Source organism: Gopherus evgoodei, chromosome 15 (assembly GCF_007399415.2).
Source record: "Gopherus evgoodei ecotype Sinaloan lineage chromosome 15, rGopEvg1_v1.p, whole genome shotgun sequence".
NCBI lineage: Eukaryota > Metazoa > Chordata > Testudines > Testudinidae > Gopherus > Gopherus evgoodei.
This window is the reverse complement of record NC_044336.1, coordinates 4,707,895-4,729,459: the sequence shown is the minus strand read 5'-3', so window position 1 is coordinate 4,729,459 and position 21,565 is coordinate 4,707,895. Positions and strand designations below refer to the sequence as shown.

Below are 21,565 nucleotides of genomic sequence, written 5' to 3'. Positions count from 1 at the left end.
CACAATAAACACTGAGTGTAGGGATCACTACTGGGGATAGCCACCCCATATGACAGATAGCGTTTAAAACTTGGTGAAGGCATCTCAGCAGGCTAAATCCTACTTAACTAATAAAAACTTAAGTGTATCACTATAATTAATTATATACACCAGAATCACGGAAACCTGTGACAGAAAAAGTGAGGTAAAATACCACACATAATGTTTCGACTTAAGCAGCGGGTGGCAAGGAGGAACTGAGTAGGGTTGGAGTCGTGCTGCCGTTACATAGCTAGGGGAGGGGCTACAGGACAGAGGTACTGTGGGCACTGCTAAGAAAAGATTTCCAGCCTAGTTGCACTGGGTGCATGCACCCCTGAGTGGAACACATGTCTGCAACCACTTGAAGAAAAATGAGAGCTAACCACGGATGGACAATGGAATCACTGGAATCCTATTCCCTCATTCATATTTACTGTATAAGGCTGTGCAGCGTGTTGTCCCATGAGAAAAAGATACAATTATTTCAGAATGCCTTCATTAATCCTCACCTAGGATCATGGCCATGTCAGCATGGTCAGAGGCAGCTCACAGGTCTACAAAGATCAGCACAAACATTTGGTTCTCAGCCTGCAGCAGATCAACCATTGGGACCAGGACTGTCACTGTGCAATATAGAGAACCAGACTGGAGGCCATCTGAGGGCTCCAGGAATTGTAAGAGTACCACAGCTGTGTCATAAACATCTCCCTAAAAGGTGAGATTAGAGACTAAGTGATAATTAGAGAGATTAACTATGTCCAAAACCTCAAGGTCAATTCCTTAAGTATACAAACTGTGCTATGGGCAGCCATTCACAATCTCCTCCAATAATGGACACAATGTCTCCACTACTTGTCAGTGGCCTAGAGGGGCACAGATCCAATTTACCATTGGTGTCCTAAGGCTCCTCCAGAACCCGTCAGTAATACTGGCCCAAAGTCAGGCAGACCCCAGTGTTTGACTCCTGTGCCACCAGCTTTATCTATCTAGGTACATCAATGGCCCTCAAAACCATAGTATCTGACCTCCTTCCAAACATGTATGGCTTTATCTTCACAACCTCCTCTCAAATATAGAAGGATTATGGGGCATATGTGTAGTTCAAATATTCCTTTCCAATGTCTATTACTTTGTATTTGACACTAAACTGGGAGGAGTGGTAGATACGCTGGAGAGCAAGGATAGGATACAGAGGGACCTAGACAAATTAGAGGATTGGGCCAAAAGAAACCTGATGAGGTTCAACAAGGACAAGTGCAAAGTCTGCACTTAGGATGAAAGAATCCCATTCACTGTTACAGACTAGGGACCGAATGGCTAGGCAGCAGTTCTGCAGAAAAGGACCTAAGGTTACAGTGTATGAGAAGCTGGATATGAGTGTGCCCTTGTTTCCAAGAAGGCTAGTGGCATTTTGGGCTGTATAAGTAGGGGCATTGCCAGCAGATCGAGGGATGTGCTCATTCCCCTCTATTTGACATTGATGAGGCCTCATCCGGAGTACTGTGTCCAGTTTTGGGCCCCACACTACAAGAAGGATGTGGAAAAATTGGAAAGAGCCCAGCAGAGGGCAACAAAAATTATTAGGGGACTGGAACAAATGACTTAGGAGGAGAGGCTGAGGGAACTGGGATTATTTAGTCTGCAGAAGAGAAGAATGAGGGGGGATTTGATAGCTGCTTTCAACTATCTGAAAGGGGGTTCCAAAGAGGATGCATCTAGACTGTTCTCAGTGATACCAGATGACAGAACAAGGAGTAATGGTCTCAAGTTGCAGTTGGGGAGGTTTAGGTTGGATATTAGAAAAAAACCTTTTTCACTAGGAGGGTGTTGAAGCACTGGAATGGGTTACTTAGGGAGGTGGTGGAATCTCCTTCCATAGAAATTTTTAAGGTTGGGCTTGACAAAGCCCTGGTTGGGATGATATATTTGGGAATTGGTCCTGCTTTGAGCAGTCGGTTGGACTAGATGACCTCCTGAGGTCCGTGCCAACCCTGATATTCTATGATTCTAACACTGAATTTCATGTGCCATCATGTTGTCCAGTCAACCTGACTGGCTAGGTGCTTTTGAAGTTCGTCACCGTCCTACCTAGACTTGTCTAACCTAAATCATGTTGTGCCATCTGCCAATTTTGCCACTTCCCTGCTCCCTTTCTTTTCCAGACAAGAACTAGTCTGTGTACAGAACTTTGTGGTTGCCATTGTTAACTTTTTGCCAGGATGAAAACTGACCATTTAACCCTACTCTTTGTTTCCTATCTCTTAGCCAGTTTCCGACCCATGACAACTCTTTGCCACTTTGCCTCTCACTTCAAGGACTACTTAGTTTCTTTTAGTAGCCTCATGGTAGAGGCTTTGTCAAAGGACTTTTGAAAGCCTACATGAAGGAGTTCTCCTTATTTTCTACTGGACTGATATGCTCAAAGAATTGAGAAAACAAGACTGATATTCGAAGAAGCAGTGAAATACAGTGGTTTTGGAGGCACCTACCACACTTCACCATTGTTGTGCATATTTTCCAGAGATTTCTAGGAGCAGGGAACTGGGGATGGCAAGTAAAGGATGCATGGCATACTGGAGAGTCATCTGTTTTAAAACCAGAAGGGTTCCTTGTGATCAGCTTCTCTGGCCCGCACAACACAGGCCAGAAGATTTCACCCAGTGATTCTTGCAGCAGAAGCAATGTTAATGGCTCTTTTCTAGTGATGAGCTGGTGACACATTAGTTATTAATTATTCTGTGTATTATGGTAGTGCCTAGAGACCTCAACTGAGACCGAGGCCTCATTGTGCTAAGTGCTGTACAAATATATGCTGAGAGATGGTCCCTGTCCGGAAGAGCTTATAGTCTTAGTAGACAAGAGAGATGGCGTGGGGGAAAGAGATACTACAGAACGATAGTCTGAAAGTGCTGTTCCATGATCTCTGATGTCAGTTTTGGTGGTGGGGCATTGTTTATTTACACTCTGTTTTATTGTAGACGTTCAATGTGTTCTAGGGCAAGAGTGGGACAGAAAGAAAGACAGGAAAAAATTGGCTAAAGGAAGAAAAGGAAGAGCGGTAAGGGGATGAAAGGGAAGAGGATGGCAGGCATGAGGGTAGCCAGAGAGATACTGAAGTGAACTGAAAGGCAGCGGTTAGGGTTGGGTTTGAAATCAGCAGGTACTTAACAGAGGGGGAACAATATTCAGAGTATAAGCCAGCCAGCTGGCTGATGAGTCTGAAGGTCCCTGGTGAAACTGCTTCTGCAACTGTAAGTGGCAGCTTGAGTCTCTCCATCCGCAAGGATTTTTTTTTCTTTCCTTGATCCCACGTCTTGGGTGGGGAGATGGGCCTGCCTTGCAGAGTTCTGGGCCTAAGGGGTGTTAGAGGTAGTACCACAGGGCTTCATCTTTCCTGTTTTCCCCACCCTAGTGCAGCTCCTCCCACAGCCCAGAGTTCAGATCTGGAACTGAATCCAAATCAAAACCTCCAGGGAGTTTGAGGCTGCTGGGGTTTGGGGTTCCAGTTTGGTTCTTTATGCAACTGGGTTGAATGGCAAATTCCCTATCTCGATCTGACCTTCTCCAGAGTTTGAAGCGGAGTGCTCTGGTTTGACCAAGTTGTGACAGTGCTGTGGGTACAGCTTATACTGCAGGGCAGTGCTGACAATCTGACCAGTAACTGAAGTCTCTCTGAGCAGTGCTAAGCAGTCAGATGAGGAGAGGCAGGGAAGGCAAACAGGCATCTAGAGTCTCACCCCCACCCCACAGCCTTGGTCCAAAGGCATGACTAGAGGAGTCCTCTCCCAGTTTGGAGCACCGGAGAAGCTGAAGGCGCAAGGCAGAGACACGGATTGGAGGTCATGGGGGTGACACCACCTCTACTCTTTTCAGCTGCACCCAGCGACGAGAAGGTGCTGGACATGAGCTGATCAGCGCTGCCATTGCTTTGCTGGGGCTCTCCTGAAAGAGAACCATCTCTTCTTTATTGATGGAGAGGTATACAGGACATTAGTGGTCAATACATGTGTGCCCTCAGGGAAGAGTATCCCACAGTCCTGCTACACTCTTCTGCAGTGTGAGAGAGGAACCAATCAGTCCATGGGGTAGAAGCATATGGCATACACCACGTATGGTTTACACTGCTTGTGGAACGCACACTGAAAATGGCCCAGTAATAAGATGTGCTCTGCAGTCTTTCGATTTGCATACAGATTTGGTCTAGGAGCTCAATGTTATTTAATTTAATACATGACCCTGTCTCAGTGAAGCAACAGTGTATGACAATGGAAAGACACTCAAGAATTAAATTAACTTGATCACAAAGTGAGGGAAATGGCATTTTGGAGAATGGATGGGGACTGGGGTTACATTGGGAATCACTAGCATTTGAACTCTTCCTGGCATCAGATTGTCAGGATCTGCTAATGGCAGATGCTAATGCAGGGAGTTTATTTCTCTGGGCTTAGGCTGATGAACATTGTTTGCTGATTGTGATAGCTACTTTCCTAGCCTGAGGTTCAGAAGTAGGAGGAGTGAGTTTAGCCCAAAGATCATATGTGTCCCACAGCATCATAAAATTCAGCTCCTGGGTACTCCTGTCCTGCAATGGGAGGCGCTCTGCTTCCGGAGAGTCTTCTTGTGCAGGGAAAACCCTCGGGAGGCCAAGACAGCCATGTGAATAGCTGCTTTGCACTGGGGGGAACTGAAAAAAGCTGCTTCAATGAAGCTGAAGGTGTGGCCCCTGCTTTCTGGCTCCTCTTTGCATAAAAGACTGGGTTTGTCTGGAGACAGATCCACAATGGAAGTTTGTATAGAGGGAGCCCCTTGCCCCAGAAGGACTGTGTTAGTGAGGGGCTAAAGATAGTGCTGTGCATACCCCACTGTGCTGCAGAATGGATCCAGAGGGAGTCAGCTTTGGAGAAGGCAGGTGGGAAGAAAAGGGTGAGCTGGAGAGACAGGCTGCCCAAAGCAATGCTCTTGATGTATATATTTTACCTCAACATGGTCTAGTGTTTCTAATTGCTCTCTCTCGAGTCCATAATTATTACCATTCTTCTGTGGTAGCACCCACTATGTAACAGATGCTTCCCAAACAGACAGGATAAAGGGAATCACAACAGGGAAAGCAGATAGAATTTAGACAGGAATCCGTTTTGTAATAAGAACCTCACAGGCCTTAGGTGCAGTGTGGCAATAGGACTGTTCTCTCTCATCCTTTTCTCCCCATTGCCCAGGGCAATGTGACGGACAGTTAGTCGTCTAGGGAAGGCCTTCAGGAGTACAGCCATTGACAGCTACTGGGACAGCTTCCTTTCAAGACCAGTCAAGGAGGACAGCTGGAGGTAGAAGGGCCTTTTGGATCACCCAGTCTATTTCCCAGGGGCCAGCACAGGACTGCTACCTACTATCAGTCTCAAATGAAGGATTGACCATTAGGTCATGATCCGTTTAAAAATTAAATGTCACCTCTTCACACATGCACTGAGAAATGGAGATGAGGGAGAATGCTGGAAAGATGCTCTCAGTGTGACTTCGGTGATAGATTATGTGGACTCCTCTGTGTGTATAACACAAATGGACCAGAGCCATCCATTTATCCTATTTCTGTGTTCTAGTGTGCCTGATTTGGGGGCACTGTCTGTACAGCTTAGGAGTCCTGGTTGATATTATGAAGTTATTCTGAAGTTGTTATCATGAAATTGCTGCATCATGGAAAGCATCATGCATGCAGTACTGTGGACAGGACCTGCACCGGTACACATCCGACTGAGGACAATGAGGAGTGCTTAGCTTTAATGTCTGTGCTTTGACCACACAATTATTATGCTAACAATAACTGCACACTAAGAGTAATCAGTTTTACCCTACCTCTCAGAGGGGAGCAGTGGAAAACACAGAACAAAGAAAGTCAGGTGCTGGTAGGGGATACAGAAATACATAGAGCCACATAGAAGGAGCTTGGGGTGTGACACACAGAATGTCTGGACAGGAGTAAGGAAGAGCTGTCATAAACAGATAGCTAAGCGTTAATGTCTCTTTCACCTGGAAAGAAGTAACCTGAAACACCTGACCAGAGGACCAATCAGGAAACAAGACTTTTTCAAATCTGGGTGGAGGGAAGTTTGTGTGTGAGTCCTTTGTTCTTTGTCTTGAGCCTGTCTCTCTCTCGGCTATGGGAGGATTTCTGTTTCCTGCTTTCTAATCTTCTGTTTCCAAGTTGTGAGTACAGAGATCATAAAACAATAGGGGTTATTGTTTTTTTCTTTTGTATTTACATGGTATAGTTGCTGGAGTGCGTTGAATTGTATTCTTTTTGAATAAGGCTGTTTATTCATATTTCTTTTAAGCAATTGACCCTGTATTTGTCACCTTAATACAGAGAGACCATTTTTATGTATTTTTCTTTCTTTTTACATAAAGCTTTCTTTTAAGACCTGTTGGAGTTTTTCTTTAGTGGGGAACTCCAGGGAATTGAGTCTGTGCTCACCAGGGAATTGGTGGGAGGAAGAAGTCAGGGGGAAATCTGTGTGTGTTAGATTTACTAGCCTGACTTTGCATACCCTCTGGGTGAAGAGGGAAATACTTCTGTTTCCAGGACTGGAAATAGAGAGGGTGGAATCCCTCTGTTTAGATTCACGGAGCTTGCTTCTGTGTATCTCTCCAGGAACCCAGGGAGGAAACATCTGGAGGGGGGAAGGGAAATGGTTTATTTCCCTTTGTTGTGAGACTCAAGGGATTTGGGTCTTGGGGTCCCCAGGGAAGGTTTTTGGGGGGATCAGAGTGCCCCAAAACACTCTAATTTTTTGGGTGGTGGCAGCTTTACCATGTCCAAGCTGGTAACTAAGCTTGGAGGTTTTCATGCTAACCCCCATATTTTGGACGCTAAGGTCCAAATCTGGGTCTAGATTATGACAAGAGCATGGACCAAGGTCAGAGGGGACAAGCTGAAGGGAGAAGACTCCATGTTTCAGCACACGTTTCAGCTCTGCAGCCAAAGTACCTGGATGATACCAAAGGATCCCGATCCTGGTCCAAACAGTGCTCTGGTGTGATGAGGAAACTGAGGTAGGGAAATGTATGTAGGGTTTACTATTTTGTCTGATCTATATTCTATTGTGATTTATCTGTTAAGTGAAAGAGCAAATAAGGCGTTAGACTCTGTGCAAAGGGCATCTGTGCGTTATCTGCTTCGCAACTGCCAACTCACCCTCTGAGAGGGTTAAAACTGTAACCCAGAAGGCTCTCGCCTTCGGTGGCATTCTGGAAGAGGGTGTCATTAAGGCTATGGGGGTATCTTGAGGGTCAGCACTGGTCCTGGGGGGCTCAAGCAAGTGGGCTGAGGAGTCCATTGCCATGAAGGGGCAGCAGACTAGAAGTCTCTGCCCAGGAAATGTGCTGGAAGGTCTAGGGAGGAAACATTGCTGTAGCCTGCTGAGAACCAAGGGAGCTTAACACCCCCAGGGACACAGCAGCTGAGTCCCCTCACAGCAGTCTAAAAGGCTAATGCAGTCCTAGGAGGCATTGGACAAGGTATTTCCAACAGAGACAGAGAAGTGTTAGTACCATCACACAAGGTACTGATGAGACCTTATCTGGAATACTGTGTGCAGTGCTGGTCTCCCATGTTTAAGAAAGATGAATTCAAACTGGAACAGGTGCAGAGATGGGCTACTAGGATGATCCAAGGAGGAGACTGACAGAGTTTGGCTTGTTCAGTCTAACCAAAAGAAGGCTGAGGGGAAATATGACTGTTCTCTGTAAAAACATCAGAGAGAGAAATACCAGGGAGGGAGAGGAGTTATTTAAGTTAAGCACCAATATGGACACAAGAACAAATGGACATAAACTGGCCATCAACAAGTTTAGGCTTCAAATTAGATGCAGGTTTCTACCCATCAGAGGAGTGAAGTTCTGGAACAGCCTTCCAAGGGGAGCAGTGGGGGCAAAAAACCTAACTAGCTTCAAGACTGAGCTTGGTAAGTTTATGGAGGGGATGGTATGATGGGACTGTCTATGATGGCACGTAGGCGATCTGCAACTGCTAGTAGCAAATATGCCCCAACAGCTTTTGATTGGACACTAGATGGGGAGGTCTGTGAGTTACTACAGCAAATTCTTTCTCACTTACTTGCCTCGTGAGTCTTGCCCACACGCTCAGGACCTAATTGATCACCATATTTGGAGTCAGAAAGGAATTTTCTCCTCAGTCAGATTGGCAGAAACCCTCGGGGATTTTCGCCTTCCTCTGCAGCATTGGGCCCAGGTCACTTGCAGGTTTAAACTGGTGTAAATAGTGTATTCTCTGTAACTTGAAGTCTTTACATCATGATTTGAGGACTTCAGTAACTCAGACATAGGTTTGGGGGAGAGTGAGGTTCTGTGGCCTGCAGTGTGCAGGTCAGACTAAATGATCATGCTGGTCCCTTCTGGCACTAGAGTCTATGAGTCTAGTGAGTGGCCAAGGGAGAGGGGCAATTCAGCTACAACGTGTGACGCCTCGTGTGATTAATTTTGTATTTTCTCTGTCGGGGCTGCACCGAGAATCCAGCCCTGGACAGACTCATGGAGGGGAACAGGCACAGACCCTGCAAAGGGACAGCTGAGATGTGAGGGGCAGGGAGTTCATCTGCATGAGTCTCCCTTCCCCCAGGCAGCTGCAGCAGCTGCTGCTGCAGGGCTCACCTGCAGGCAGGAGGCTGGGGTGACTTAGCTTCACTGTTGCACACTGTGAAATTCATGTTTTCTCACATCAGATGTTCACAGTGTTGTGGTCACTGGGTCCTTAGCTCCCATTTCAGAGAGCTCCATGACCAAGGACAAGCTATAAAAATGCTCAGTCCAGCTGCAAAGCCCACCCCATCTCACCGTGTCTGGCCAGGCCTGTTTGGAGTGAGAGCCTGTCCCCATCATTAGTGTGCCTCTGTCATTAGTCGGGGGTGGGGGAGTGCTGCCTTCCCTGAATACCGATTGTTTAGTTCTGAGTCCTATAAAGCATATGGCATAGGGGAAAGCAGCTGCTGTTCATCTCCCCAGCTCTGAGAAACGTAGCCTGTGTACATAAACAAATGTGAGGTGCGTATTACTTGCTGTCCAAGCTCATTATTTTCTTACAAGATGTCAGGAGCCCGCACTGAAAAGGGCTGCATGGCTGATGAATATGATTTCTACATGGATCTACAGTGAAGCTTGAGAACAGGATGCACAGTTTGACTTTAATCAGGGCAGGAGACACAGGTGACACGTGGGAATTCTGAAAAGGAAAATAGTCTCATTAAGGGCTGCTACAGCTCTTCACAAAACAGGAAATGACAGAACTTGCTTTTCCCCCTGTGCACAGGACTCCAAAGAATATTTTAAATTCCTGTTTGCTTCTTTCAGGTTCCTGGGCATCTGTAGAGAGACATCAGAGATGGGGAGGAATCCAGTATTCATATCTGTGTTTATTCAAAGTTATCAGGGTGGCGGGAGGGTGTAACGGAGAGGCAAAGCAGGCAGGTTGTATACTCAAAAGAAATGCAATAACAGCAGCATCACACCCTTCTCCTATCTCAGCTTGTAAATACTTTCTCAGAGAAGGAAAGAATGTTAAAATGAGAAGTCTGATTGTAAGATCTAGCTATGGAACAACTCTGAGCAAAGCATCCACTGCTGCCTGCTGGCCGAACCACCAGGGCCACAAATGGAAATCAGTAACTCACATATAGCTAAGTTAGAGCCGATCAGGATGTTTGTGTCAGAAAATGCTGATTCATCAAACCTGAAACTGCTTGGGTGAAGGGCCAGTCTGATGAATTTCTTGTTTCAATATTTTTTGAAAATGACATTTTGAAATTGTCAAAATGTTGCATTTCAATATTTTTAAATGAAAAGCTCTGTTTTTCCCTCCTATAGTCTCCATTGGCATCCCATGTCACCACAGTCAGACTAGGCCCATACACAACCAACCCAGCCAAACCACAGCCAGCTGAGACAGAAGGGTGCACATAGAATAGGTGGTGGCTGCTGTACCTCACACACTGCTAGATGAGAGCTGGAAGTAAACAGGAAGCTTTTTAACGGTACAAGTTGGGAGGCTTAATCCCACCAGAAACTGGTGGGTAAGTGCACAACCGGACCAGGATGTAGGTAGTCATGCCTAGTGGTCAGAACAGGCATAAAGTCTAGTGGGTGGAGCAGGCATCCAGCTTAGGGAATGAAGCTGAAGATCAGCACCAGAGTCAACTGCCAGTTACCAGAGCCAGGTTTCAGCCAGAGTCACAACCAGGAATCGCAGCTGAGGGTCAGAGCCTGGGTCAGGTACCAAATGCCAGAACCAAAGGTCAAGCAAGAGTCAGGGTCAGAAGTTGGAGGCTAAAGTCGGAGCCAGGACTGGTCACTGAGGATTGGAGGTGAGGCATAATGGTAGAGGACAGGCAAGGTTCAAGCATGGAGCAGGAGAACAGTGGGAACAGTAGTGAAGACAGCATGAGGCAGGAGCCAGGAGCAGAGCAGGTATCAGGAACAGGGCTGGGTGCAGGAAGCAGGCATAAGCAAGGTCCAATGCAGCCACAACAGGAAATCACCTTGTTACTCAGACAAACTTTCTGTTCCTTCTTCTGGCTTAAATAGCATGGTTGGAGCAATCGGTGGAGCCAGGCAATCCTCCAGTCAGAGCTCCTGTGGATGGCACTTTGGCTGGGGCTATAATCCTAGTAGCTTCTCAGCCCACTCCATTTAAGTAGCCATTGCATGGTGGCCAGGATGTGGCAGCTGTCTAGGGGCTCACAGGCTTGGACTCAAGACCCGGGACATCACAGTATGTACTTGGCATGGTTAAGCCGTGCCTCTGCTGCTGCCACCATCTGCGCACAGAGCAGGTAAAGCATGGGCAGACGCAGCACAAACTTCCCGCAAAGGAATCCCCACAGATGTGCCTCTGGCCTGGAGAGGATACTCCATGACAGCAAAGGGACTTGAACCTTCATGCCCATTTCACTGCTGCTGAAACTGCCAACACTTGAAGCTGAAGGTGTGGCTGATAGCATGTGGGCATCAGGCCACGTTTGGGATAGTGTAGGAAGCTCAATTCCCACAGGCCACCTCTCATCTGCCATCTGATGGAAATTTGCAGTGCTGCAGCCATAGCTCGAAAGCTTGTCTCTCACCAACAGAAGCTGGTCCAATAAAAGCTATTACCTCACCCACCATGTCTCTCTATTCAATGGAATTCACTTCCAGTGTTCCTATTTATTTGGTCAATTTTGTAACAGGGGACTCAGAGGTGTTATTTTTAAAGTTACCTTACCTGAAGGATAACCCAGTGACCCTCCTTTGCAGCCATGTCTAGAGCTTGCTCTGCTACTACCTCTTGACCTTGTCCAAGGGAAACATTGTGGAAATTCCTGTTGTTAAATGTGTAACCAAGTTTCTTGCCTATAAGGAGAAAGGAAAACTTTCAGCACTCTTTACCAGAACAGCTCATGCAGCATTGCTGATCTCAAACAGTAATAATAAGGCAGAGCTCATGCTTATCAAAACTCCTTCACAAAACAGCTACCACATTTCTTGTAATTATCTTATTTCTAACGCACTCCTTGCCTAGGCATTGAAAACAGCATTGGCTGCTTCCTAATTATTTCCAATTGCAGCACGACATCAACACAGAGGTACAGGGCCACAAAGTGCCTTTGTTTAAAGAATATTATTCCCCCATAACCTTGTGTGGGGATGCATTTTTAAATTACATGAAATTAAAGTCATTTCCAGCTGATTAAACAGGCTTTAAACCAGATGTCATTCAGTGGTGAAATTTATCCTGCCAATCCACACCATAGTTAGCAAGGTATTTAGAAATACAGTCACTCTGGAAAAGGAAACTGAGATGCCCTTACATTTTGGAAATGGTTGGTTGAAATCTGTTCTGGTGCTTTGTGCCCTTAGGTCATTTCCATCTCTAGTTCCCTCATAACAGCCAGTCCTTCCTGGCAGTGCTCAGGAGGAAGGAATCCTGCTATCTACTGGCTGTGTCCTTGTACCACTCCCCCCTCTGAAGAGGATAGAAATACATTTCCTAAAGGAGCGCTAGCCACCAAATCCCACAGCAGTTTGCAATACCAATATGGCTTAAATTGCCAGTAGTAACCAAAGAACTTACCATTGGCAATTTACAGAAGAGAAAACAGAATGCATCACAGTGAACTCCTGACATGGAGGAGACATAACATTCCTTCAAACTCCACTGAAGAATCGCATTGTTTACTTTGTCCCTCGCATAGCAGAAATCCTGTTAGGCTCTGTTTCTACCCAAACTGTCAGAGCTGTTTGTGGGAGTGGTTCTCGCTGACTGTGATACAAAGTTTACATCATCTGTGACAGAGATGGCAATTTCCTGCAGTATCTTTGGGAGAGCTCACTGCATTAGTTTATGTATCATTGTGGGTCAAGGATTGTATGTAATCCCATGGAGGAGGGTGACCACAGCTCCTCCAGGAACTAAGCATCATGGAAGGTGATTAGGCAGATTCACACGCCTCCAGAGAACTACCCCCACATGGAAAAGTTCACATGAAGTAGTTCAAACTGCATTCTCTGGAAACCAACAAACAAAGAAAAGACTTTTGGATAAATAGCCTGAATTTAAACTAACTCAGGGCCTGCTTTCATATCCAGCAAATGGACAGGACCTTCTGTCCAAGAGGGTGGGGGGGGGTCCAGTTCTTCCTGGGAAGGGCTGGAAGGGCTTTAGCTTACTGAATCCCCATAAGACTGATGAGTGTCCTCTGGCAAGCTTTTAGTATGTGTATAGGGACTTTTATTGTGTTTTATGTATTTTCTCTGCAATGCTTTCACCTCAAGAATAAATGTGCTTGTTTACAAAGGGCTGTGTGGGAACCTGTAACTGCTGCCAATTACAGCTTTCATAGCCATCAGGGAGAGAAGAGCATACATGCTGGCCTGGTTAGACAGTCTGGCTTGCTGGAGATATCACAATGCAGGCATGGAACTGTGCAGCCTGGAAAAACCCATCAGGAAGGAGAGACATGGATCTCCACTCACAAGAGGGGATGGCTGGGGCTGGGAGCTGGGAGCCTGAAAGAAGTACCCTTGGTGGATCACAGGTGCAGTTGCCCTGAACTGTGACTAGTCCAATAGCTGTTGTATTACCATATAATAGCAATAACTTATAACCAAGGCCCTGCAGGATGTGGTTGTTTCAGGCCCTGATGGGGCCTGTGATAATTTCTATAGGCTGGGGAGCTACAGAGAGGAAGGATGGTCTAATGGTTAGCATGCTAGCCTATGAGTGGGGCGACTTAGGTTCAAGTTCCTGATCTGCCATAGGCTTTCTGTGTGACCTGGGGGAAACCTCCTATATCCTGCATGGACAGGAACACCATGGGAGTGAGGTTCCTAGGTACTGTTGGAAATCTCACAAGGCACCTGTCTGGCAAAAAGGTTACATACAAATATCTCAGAGACAATCTCTGCCTTAAAGACTCTCAGTCTGAGCAGGCAACAATGGCACAGCTGCAGATGTAGCTAAAGCAGGTACTGGTGCACTGGGGGGAAGGAAGGTAAAACTGGGCCCTATTGGGGCCATCCCTCCTTCTAGTACCTGATGGATCTAGAGTTGTATAGGGACATCTCCCTCCCCCACCACATGGCCTTGGAGAAAGAGAAAAAAACAACAGAGAGGATCCAGATAGAGACTAGAGCATGCAAGGCTGCTGCAAAAACAGCTGAAGTCTGGCCCAATTCTCAACATTTTTGACGAGCTTTTCTCTGCGCAGTGCTGATTGGCTGTTTTCTCCAATCCTGCCTCACATTTTCTTCACCTCAGCCTCTCTCCACACCTGGCCATCTTACCCTCTGCTCCCCACCCATCCTGTTCCCTTGGATGTCCCAGCGCCCTTTACTTTCCTTTCAAGTCAGCTCAGCTGATGTAAACACAAACACACGGAAAAAAACCATGGTACCAACATGATGTTTGCCACCATCCCATCATTCACTCTGCTAGTGTATGCTACCTCATCCCCCATTCTGTGTCCATCTGGTCTATGGAGACAGTTGGCTCTGTGGGGCAAGGACCATCTACTGCTTTGTGTCTATGTTGCGAATAGCACAATGAGGCCGTGTTCTCGGCTGGTCCTTTGGTGCTACCACAATAAATAGGATTAATAATCATAAGTAACATTATTACTTCCACTTTACAGGTGGGGAGCTCAGGCACAGACAGCTTGGGCAATTTGGCCAGCATCACTCAGGGAGTCTGCAGTAGAGCAAGGAACTGAGCCCCACCTCCTGAGCCACATGCCAGCCCCATCACTACAATGCCAGCCTTCCTTTCCAGCAGGCTTTAGAATCTCCCAGCTCAGACAGAAGAGGAGAATGTGCACTCGGGATCCTGTGGATAGAGAACTGGGAAAGCATCTGGACTTAGAGTTAGAAACTTGTTGCAGTGTCGGGGTAGAGAGTGGTGGGACTAGGACAGGACTCAGGAAAGGAGGGCATCTGGAAGGAGCTCTCTTCCATTTGCAAATATCTAGCCTGAATTTCGGAGAGATTTTAGTCTGCAGTAAAAGCTCATGGAGGACACACAAAATATTGAATAGAGAGATTGAACCGAAGTCCCAGTGGGCCAGGTTTAAGACTGGTGTAACTGCATGGAAATAATGGCTTTGTTTTGTTTCATTTTTTTCACTTTTTTTCCATGCATAAACTTTGATGGCTGACGAAAACCAGGTTCTCAATTACATGAGTCCTTTGCAATCCCAATTAAACCACTCATGTCGTAGGTCACAGTGCCTGACTTCCAGTGCAAGAACAGAACATAATGAAGACAATTTCCCCTGCAGAACTATAAAAGTACAGCAACAATTTCTCATTTTCCAGCTACTGCCTTATCTTTTGAGAAAAATCATATAAAGGACAGGGCTCTCTCTGGGGTATGGCAAGCTCCACTTTCATGTAATTCAGTATTAATGAGACTTGATGACAGGAAAGAAACGGAATAAAATGTACAGAAATCTGTAGGGCATGTAAGCGCAGACTCCTGGTTGCCATGCAATACACCACGGGTAGGTCTACACCAGGAATGTAATTTCTACCTCGAAGAGACATACCCATGCTAGCTCTGATTGGACTAGTGTGCTAAAAATAAAAGTGATACCATTGAGGCATGAGCAAAATGAACAGTGGTTGCAGCACCATGGCTATACCTCTAGTCTTAGCACACATACTCTGAGGGAGGTAGTATGGGTATGTCTCCTGGAGCTGGCAATCACACCACCAGCTTGAAGCAGAGGGGAGGTATAGCTCAGTGGTCTGAGCATTGGCCTGCTAAACCCAGGTTTGTGAGTTCAATTCTTGAGGGGGCAATTTGGGGATTGGTCCTGCTTTGAGCAGGGGGTTGGACTAGATGATTTCTTGAGGTCCCTTCCAACCCTAATAATCTATGCCCAGAGGGCCCTTTCCTCTCCCAGTGCAATGAGAGCAGAGGCCAATCATGTACCTCATGCTGCATTCCAGGCAGCCATTTTCTTTCTGCATCTTATTAACATTCTTGACAGACATTCATTTGACTTTAGTGCTGGTGAGAGGGGCTGGGAAGACAGCCCTGGAAACTAAAGTCACTCTCTCCATACACAAAAAAGGGTGCATTGCAGACAGAAGCAGAGGGAGCCCACTCCCTGCACATCAGTCTTAGCTCTGGCACTAAGGGACCACCTCTAGGGAGACAGGCTAGTTCAATTTCACTGTCTTTGTGGTGCCTGGATTTTCTGCTGAGGCTATCAGCTGTGTTGGTGTGGACAGTGACCCACTAAGGATGGAATGGAAACACATTGGCTTTGCAATACAGACCACTAAATAGCTGATGGGTTTTTTGAATATTCCACCTCGCACACCTAGGAGCCAAAGCCCCCCTGAACTGGTGAGGCCTGAAGTCAGGTTAGAGGAGGGGAAAGCTTATTGGATGAACATGACTGGGCTCCTGAGAAGAGCTGGAGCAGCGGCCAATGAACAAAGGATGTAACCATACTTACAGGACCGGGGGGTGGGGGGATCTCTATCCTGGGAAGCAGTGAATCTGGAAAAGATTTGGGTCCATGGTGGATAATCAGCTTCTATGAGCTTCCATGTGATGCTGTGGCCAAAGGGGTTAATGTGATCCTGGGATGCATAAACAGAGGAACCACAAGTAAGAGCAGAGAGGTTCTTTTAGCTCTGTATTTGGCACTGGTGTGACCACTGCTGGAATCCTGTGTCCTGTTTGCCCACAATTCAGAATGCTGATAAATCGGAGAGGGTTCAGAGATGAGCCATGAGAATGATTAAAGGATTAGAAAACCTGCCTTATTGTGACAGACTCAAAGATCTCAATCTATTTTGCTTAACAAAGAGAAGGTTAAGGGGTGACTTGATCACAGATTATAATTACTTGGGGAACAAGCAATTAACCACTGGAACAATTCACCAAGGATTCTGGTAAATTCCCATCATTGACAATTTTAAAATCAAGATTGGATGTTTTTCTAAAAATCTCTGCTCTAGCAATTTTTCCGGGGTCGTTCTCTGGCCTGTGTTATACAGGGGATCAGACTAGATGATCACAGTGGTCCCTTCTGGCCTTGGAATCTATGGATCTGCGAGATGCAGTGTGACAAAACGAGCCTCTTTGCCAACGGCAGTCAAGAAGGAACTGGCTACAGTGATCTGGAGGTGCAAAGAAAGGTCCTGCAGGGAGCTGGGTTCAGACTCTATCTCATTATCACTACCTTCAAGGGGAAAGAAACTGTAAGGGTTAGGGGTGTTCCTGAAGCTCACACTATGGAGCTTAGCCCTTCAATGAGAATCCTGAATAGTTAGCAGCTTTGATAGAACATGTATTGACAACAGCAATTGAGGGCTTGTCTACATCACAAAGTTGCAGCGCTGGTGAGAGGGTTACAGCGCTGCAACTTAGGAGGTGTACACATCTGCAGGGCATCACCAGCGCTGCAACTCCCTGTTTGCAGCGCTGGCCGTACTCCCGTTTTGTCTCGGGTGTAGAGGATCCAGCGCTGGTGATCCAGCGCTGGTAATCAAGTATAGACACTTACCAGCGCTTTTCTTGACCTCCGTGGAATAAGCAGGTATCCCAGCATACCTGAGGAAGCCTCTGGTAATCAAGCAGGTCTCCTTCCCCGGTTTGCTCTCGCGTTCCCCAAACCCCCGAGCAAGCAGGTCTCCTTCCCTGCGGTTTGCTCTCGCGTTCCCCGAACCCCCGTGCAAGCAGGTCTCCTTCCCTGCGGTTTGCTCTCGCGTTCCCCGAATCCCCAAGCAAGCAGGTCTCCTTCCCTGCGGTTTGCAGGGGGGTTCGGGGAACGCGAGAGCAAACCGCGGCGAAGCTGGTCTCCTTCCCCGGTTTGCTCTCGCGTTCCCCGAACCCCCGTGCAAGCAGGTCTCCTTCCCTGCGGTTTGCAGGGGGGTTCGGGGAACGCGAGAGCAAACCGCGGCAAAGCTGGTCTCCTTCCCCGGTTTGCTCTCGCGTTCCCCGAACCCCCGTGCAAGCAGGTCTCCCTCCCTGCGGTTTGCTCTCGCTTCCCCGAATCCCCGAGCAAGCAGGTCTCCTTCCCTGCGGTTTGCTCTCGCGTTCCCCGAATCCCCGAGCAAGCAGGTCTCCTTCCCTGCGGTTTGCAGGGGGGTTCGGGGAACGCAAGAGCAAACCATGGCGAAGCTGGTCTCCTTCCCCGGTTTGCTCTCGCGTTCCCCGAACCCCCGTGCAAGCAGGTCTCCTTCCCTGCGGTTTGCAGGGGGGTTCGGGGGACGCGAGAGCAAACCGCGGCGAAGCTGGTCTCCTTCCCCGGTTTGCTCTCGCGTTCCCCGAACCCCCCTTGAAGCCGCCCAACAGCGCTGCAGTGTGGCCACATCTAACACCACTTGCAGCACTGGTTGCTGTAAGTGTGGCCACTCTGCAGCGCTGGCCCTATACAGCCGTACTAATACAGTTGTAACAACCAGCGCTGCAAAATTGTAGATGTAGACATACCCTCAGTATGTCCCTGAAAGCAGTGCTTTACCAAATGCAGCACCCTTCTAAAAACCCCTTCTACTCTGTGGTCAGCAGATAGCACTGGCCAAGGTGCTCACACCGCAGAGTGAGGGAGAGGTCAAATACTGGAAATTCTGCTAGTCTTTGGGGGAAAATGTTATAGGAAAGTGGTTGCTATTTATAGCTAGCTGATAGCATACTAAAAACCTCTGATGTGGGTTATAAGTTGTATAAGAGACAAAGTCAGAAACTACAGCAGTGTGAAGAGTGTTGGTATTCTAGGCAATACACAGAAGAGAGAAGTTTAACTTAAACTTTAGGTGAAAATTCACAAAACTCTGTAAAGCACACTCTGGGCATTATCTATTTTTAACAAGTTGCTCTGTTATCCATGAGGAGCCAAGAGCAAACCCAGGAGATTCATGCCAGGATAACGACATAGACGATAACAAACCATGATGCTGTGGATTGTTCAGAGACTTGATTTACTTACCTTGTTTCTCCACATCCTTCAGAGGGTCAACCCCTGGGGACAGGATAAAGAACATTGGGGTTGCAGGTCCTGACTCCTCAAATGATGTTGCAAAATCCAGAGATCTTCCTACCACATATTTACTTCCCAGCTTTTCTTCAACAAAATCTCTGCCAGAAAAACATTGCAAGACTGTTAATATTTAGAAAAGCCAGAAATACCCAGGGCAGATAGTATATTTCTAAACTGATGCACAATCTATTAAGTGTATTTATTGTATCTTGCAAACTCAGAGAAATAAGAAACCTCACAATAAACTGAATGTAAAATACAGAATCCTAATCAGGACTTGTAGCTTACCATTAGGAATTGCTATTTCAGTAGATGTATTTTTGAAGCCCCAGTGTGACATATACAAACAAACAGAATGAGAGAAAATACGAGATAACCAGCCATAGCAAGGGCATTTTAGGGGTGTTGTGGTGAGAAGTGATATGCTGGCGGGTTCTGGTGACTGCCTGGATCACAAACCTCTTTCAAACTGGATGTGAACACACAATCGATTAACTGTCAGGATTAGTTAATCAGAAGCCCCCCATTTGAGACAAAAGGGGTTTGTGAACTCACTCAGGCGTTCAGGTGGAGTGGAGGAAGGGGTTTTGTATTTTGTGGGGTGGAAGGTAGGTAGAACAGACAGAAACTAAGGACACACAGAACAGAGAAAGACTGAGAGATAAAAAAGCAAAAAAGCCAAGCAGTAGCCGAGCACACTGTGACCCTGGGAAAAAACTGAAGCCTTTGGGTCTGCTGGCTAAGAAGGCTTGGGGCTGTACATTGAGAAACTGCTCCTTTTGTTCCTAATTCCTTCTGCTCCTGGGTTCAGAGAAGCAGGACTTCATAAATTCCTTGTAAATAAACAAGATGACATCAAAGAAATTACCAGCCTCCATCAATTTCTACTTCCACCTGGAACATCTCCATGGTTTCAATATCTGATTAGCTGCTTTTATCAAAACAATATAGGACATACAGAATGACAGAACAGGAAGTCAAATAGAATCCCTATTTTCTGGAGTCCTTTACAAAGTTAATATTTTCAGCTGCCACTTATTTTCTCCCCTATCTCAGGTCAATGACATTAACCAGCCTCTTGAAACTACAGCTGTTTCCTCCTCAAACTCTGTGAAGAACTCTGTGGTTCCCTAGTAATAATTATACTTCGCACTTCCCTCTCAGGGCAATAGGCAGTCCACAGTGAAGAAGAAGGACAAGTTTCTGTTTCAAACCAATGGGGCTCATTTCATTTCAGTAATGATGAAGGGCAGGACGCAAAGACATGCATATGATAGCAGATGGCAACACAAAGCTGGAGACATCAGGACAGCATCACACACAAATACACAATTTGTATGTGACACTGTTGCTTTTTAGGCCAGGCTGACATACACCCAATGGGCTTGCCTTTTAGATCCTGGTTGTAGAAGAAACTGCATCTTATTAGTCCATGCCCCTTGTTGGGGTACAGTTCCCATTTCTGATATATGAGGCTAATTTTAGCAAGAAACACCCAGAAAAAGTGCTTGAAAGGAACATGATCACATAACTTCTAAGCCATTTAAATGGGGTCATTCTTTGTCTCAGTGTTGCCTGCAGTAGTTACCTAGGGAATGTGGGTGGGACAATTGAACTTAGCCTGTCTAGAAGTGATGTTCTCCACTCCTGGTAGGAATTCCCCATGTTCAGAGTTCTAAAGCCATTGGTTTCAGCTAGTCCGTCTCTTCCCGGCCTTGTAATGGAAGCCAGGGTCCTCCCACTATCCCAACTGCCTTGCCAAGTCAGTAGTGAAATTGCTCCCATATGTGCAAATAAAATTGGATAATAAAATAATGAGGGAAGAGAAGGTACAGAAATCTGGACTCTGTGGGGAGGAAGGGAAGTAGTGATCTGTTATGATATTTACTTTCAGACAACAGTTAAAATAATTTCCATTTCTTTTCTGAAGATGCATCACAGAGATTCCCACTCCTGAAGGCTAAAAGCTCCTCTAAAATATTTACAGTGGGACAACAAAGAAAGGTGTCTTACCTTACTGTATGAGTTCTTTGAGATGCCTTTGCCCACATGAATCTCACCATAGGTCTGTGGTTCTGTATGTGTGAGCCTAGGACCTGCTGGTGATCATAGAATATCAGGATTGGAAAGGACCTCAGGAGGTCATCTAATCCAACCCCCTGCTCAAAGCAGGACCAATCCCCAGACAGATTTTTACCCCAGATACCTAAGTGGCCCCCTCAAGAACTGAACTCACAACCCTTGGTTTAGCAGGCCAATGATCAAACCACTGAGCTATCCCTCCCCCCTATACACCAGCATGTCCCGTACCATGAGGATATAAAGAATGGAACAACCTCCAAAGCCCCTTAGCTTCTTCATTAATATAGAATATCCAGCTAAGGACTCCAAAGCAGTAGGCTAGGAGGATGGGCTATGGGATCTGTGTGGACACAAGCATCTCGAAGAATTTCAGTTACTGTAAGGTAAGTAACCTTTGCTTCTAAAAGCATTTGTTCACACGTCTCCCACTACAGATGGGTGACTAGCAGTAGCCCTCAAGGAGATGGGTGATTGGAGTTCTGTCTCAATAATGACTATAGAACCAGCCCCGCCACACTGGGCATCTGATCTAGAAGCTGCCACAGGGGAGTAGCAGTTGGTAAACGTATGAAGAGAAACCCAAGTAGCTGCCCCACAAGTCTCAGAAATAGGGATTTCCCTGAAACAAGCTACAGCTATTGACTGAGCCCAAATAGAGTGTGCCCTAACTCAGGAGGGAATAGGTAGTTTATTTAATGGAGTGGGAAAGCTTAATGCAGTTTGCAACCCACTTAGAGAGTCTTTCAGAGAAACAGCTTGCCCTTTAGACTTCTCACCAAAAGCCAAAAGCCATAAAGAGTCTGGCTGAATTACGAAATCGCTTTGTACTGGAAAGATAAAAGGACATAGTTCTAAGAAAATCTAGTGGGTGGAGTTTAACCTCTGCAGAGAGTAATGAAGTTTAGGGAAAAACACCGGTGAGTATA

At 46.4% G+C, this 21,565-nt stretch overlaps 1 protein-coding gene across 6 annotated transcripts in view; it reads right to left on the bottom strand.

Annotated features, from left to right (window-relative positions):
- DNAH9 (dynein axonemal heavy chain 9) overlaps nucleotides 1–21,565 on the bottom strand; it is a 392,191-nt gene that overhangs the window by 39,125 nt on the left and 331,501 nt on the right. For all 6 annotated transcript variants that reach the window (XM_030534286.1, XM_030534283.1, XM_030534284.1 and 3 more), the window contains 2 exons: nucleotides 18,507–18,655; nucleotides 11,288–11,415 (listed from right to left, as the gene is read on the bottom strand). In XM_030534286.1, the coding sequence (XP_030390146.1) occupies nucleotides 11,288–11,415; nucleotides 18,507–18,655 (277 nt within the window). The remainder of the gene's footprint in view (nucleotides 1–11,287; nucleotides 11,416–18,506; nucleotides 18,656–21,565) is intronic.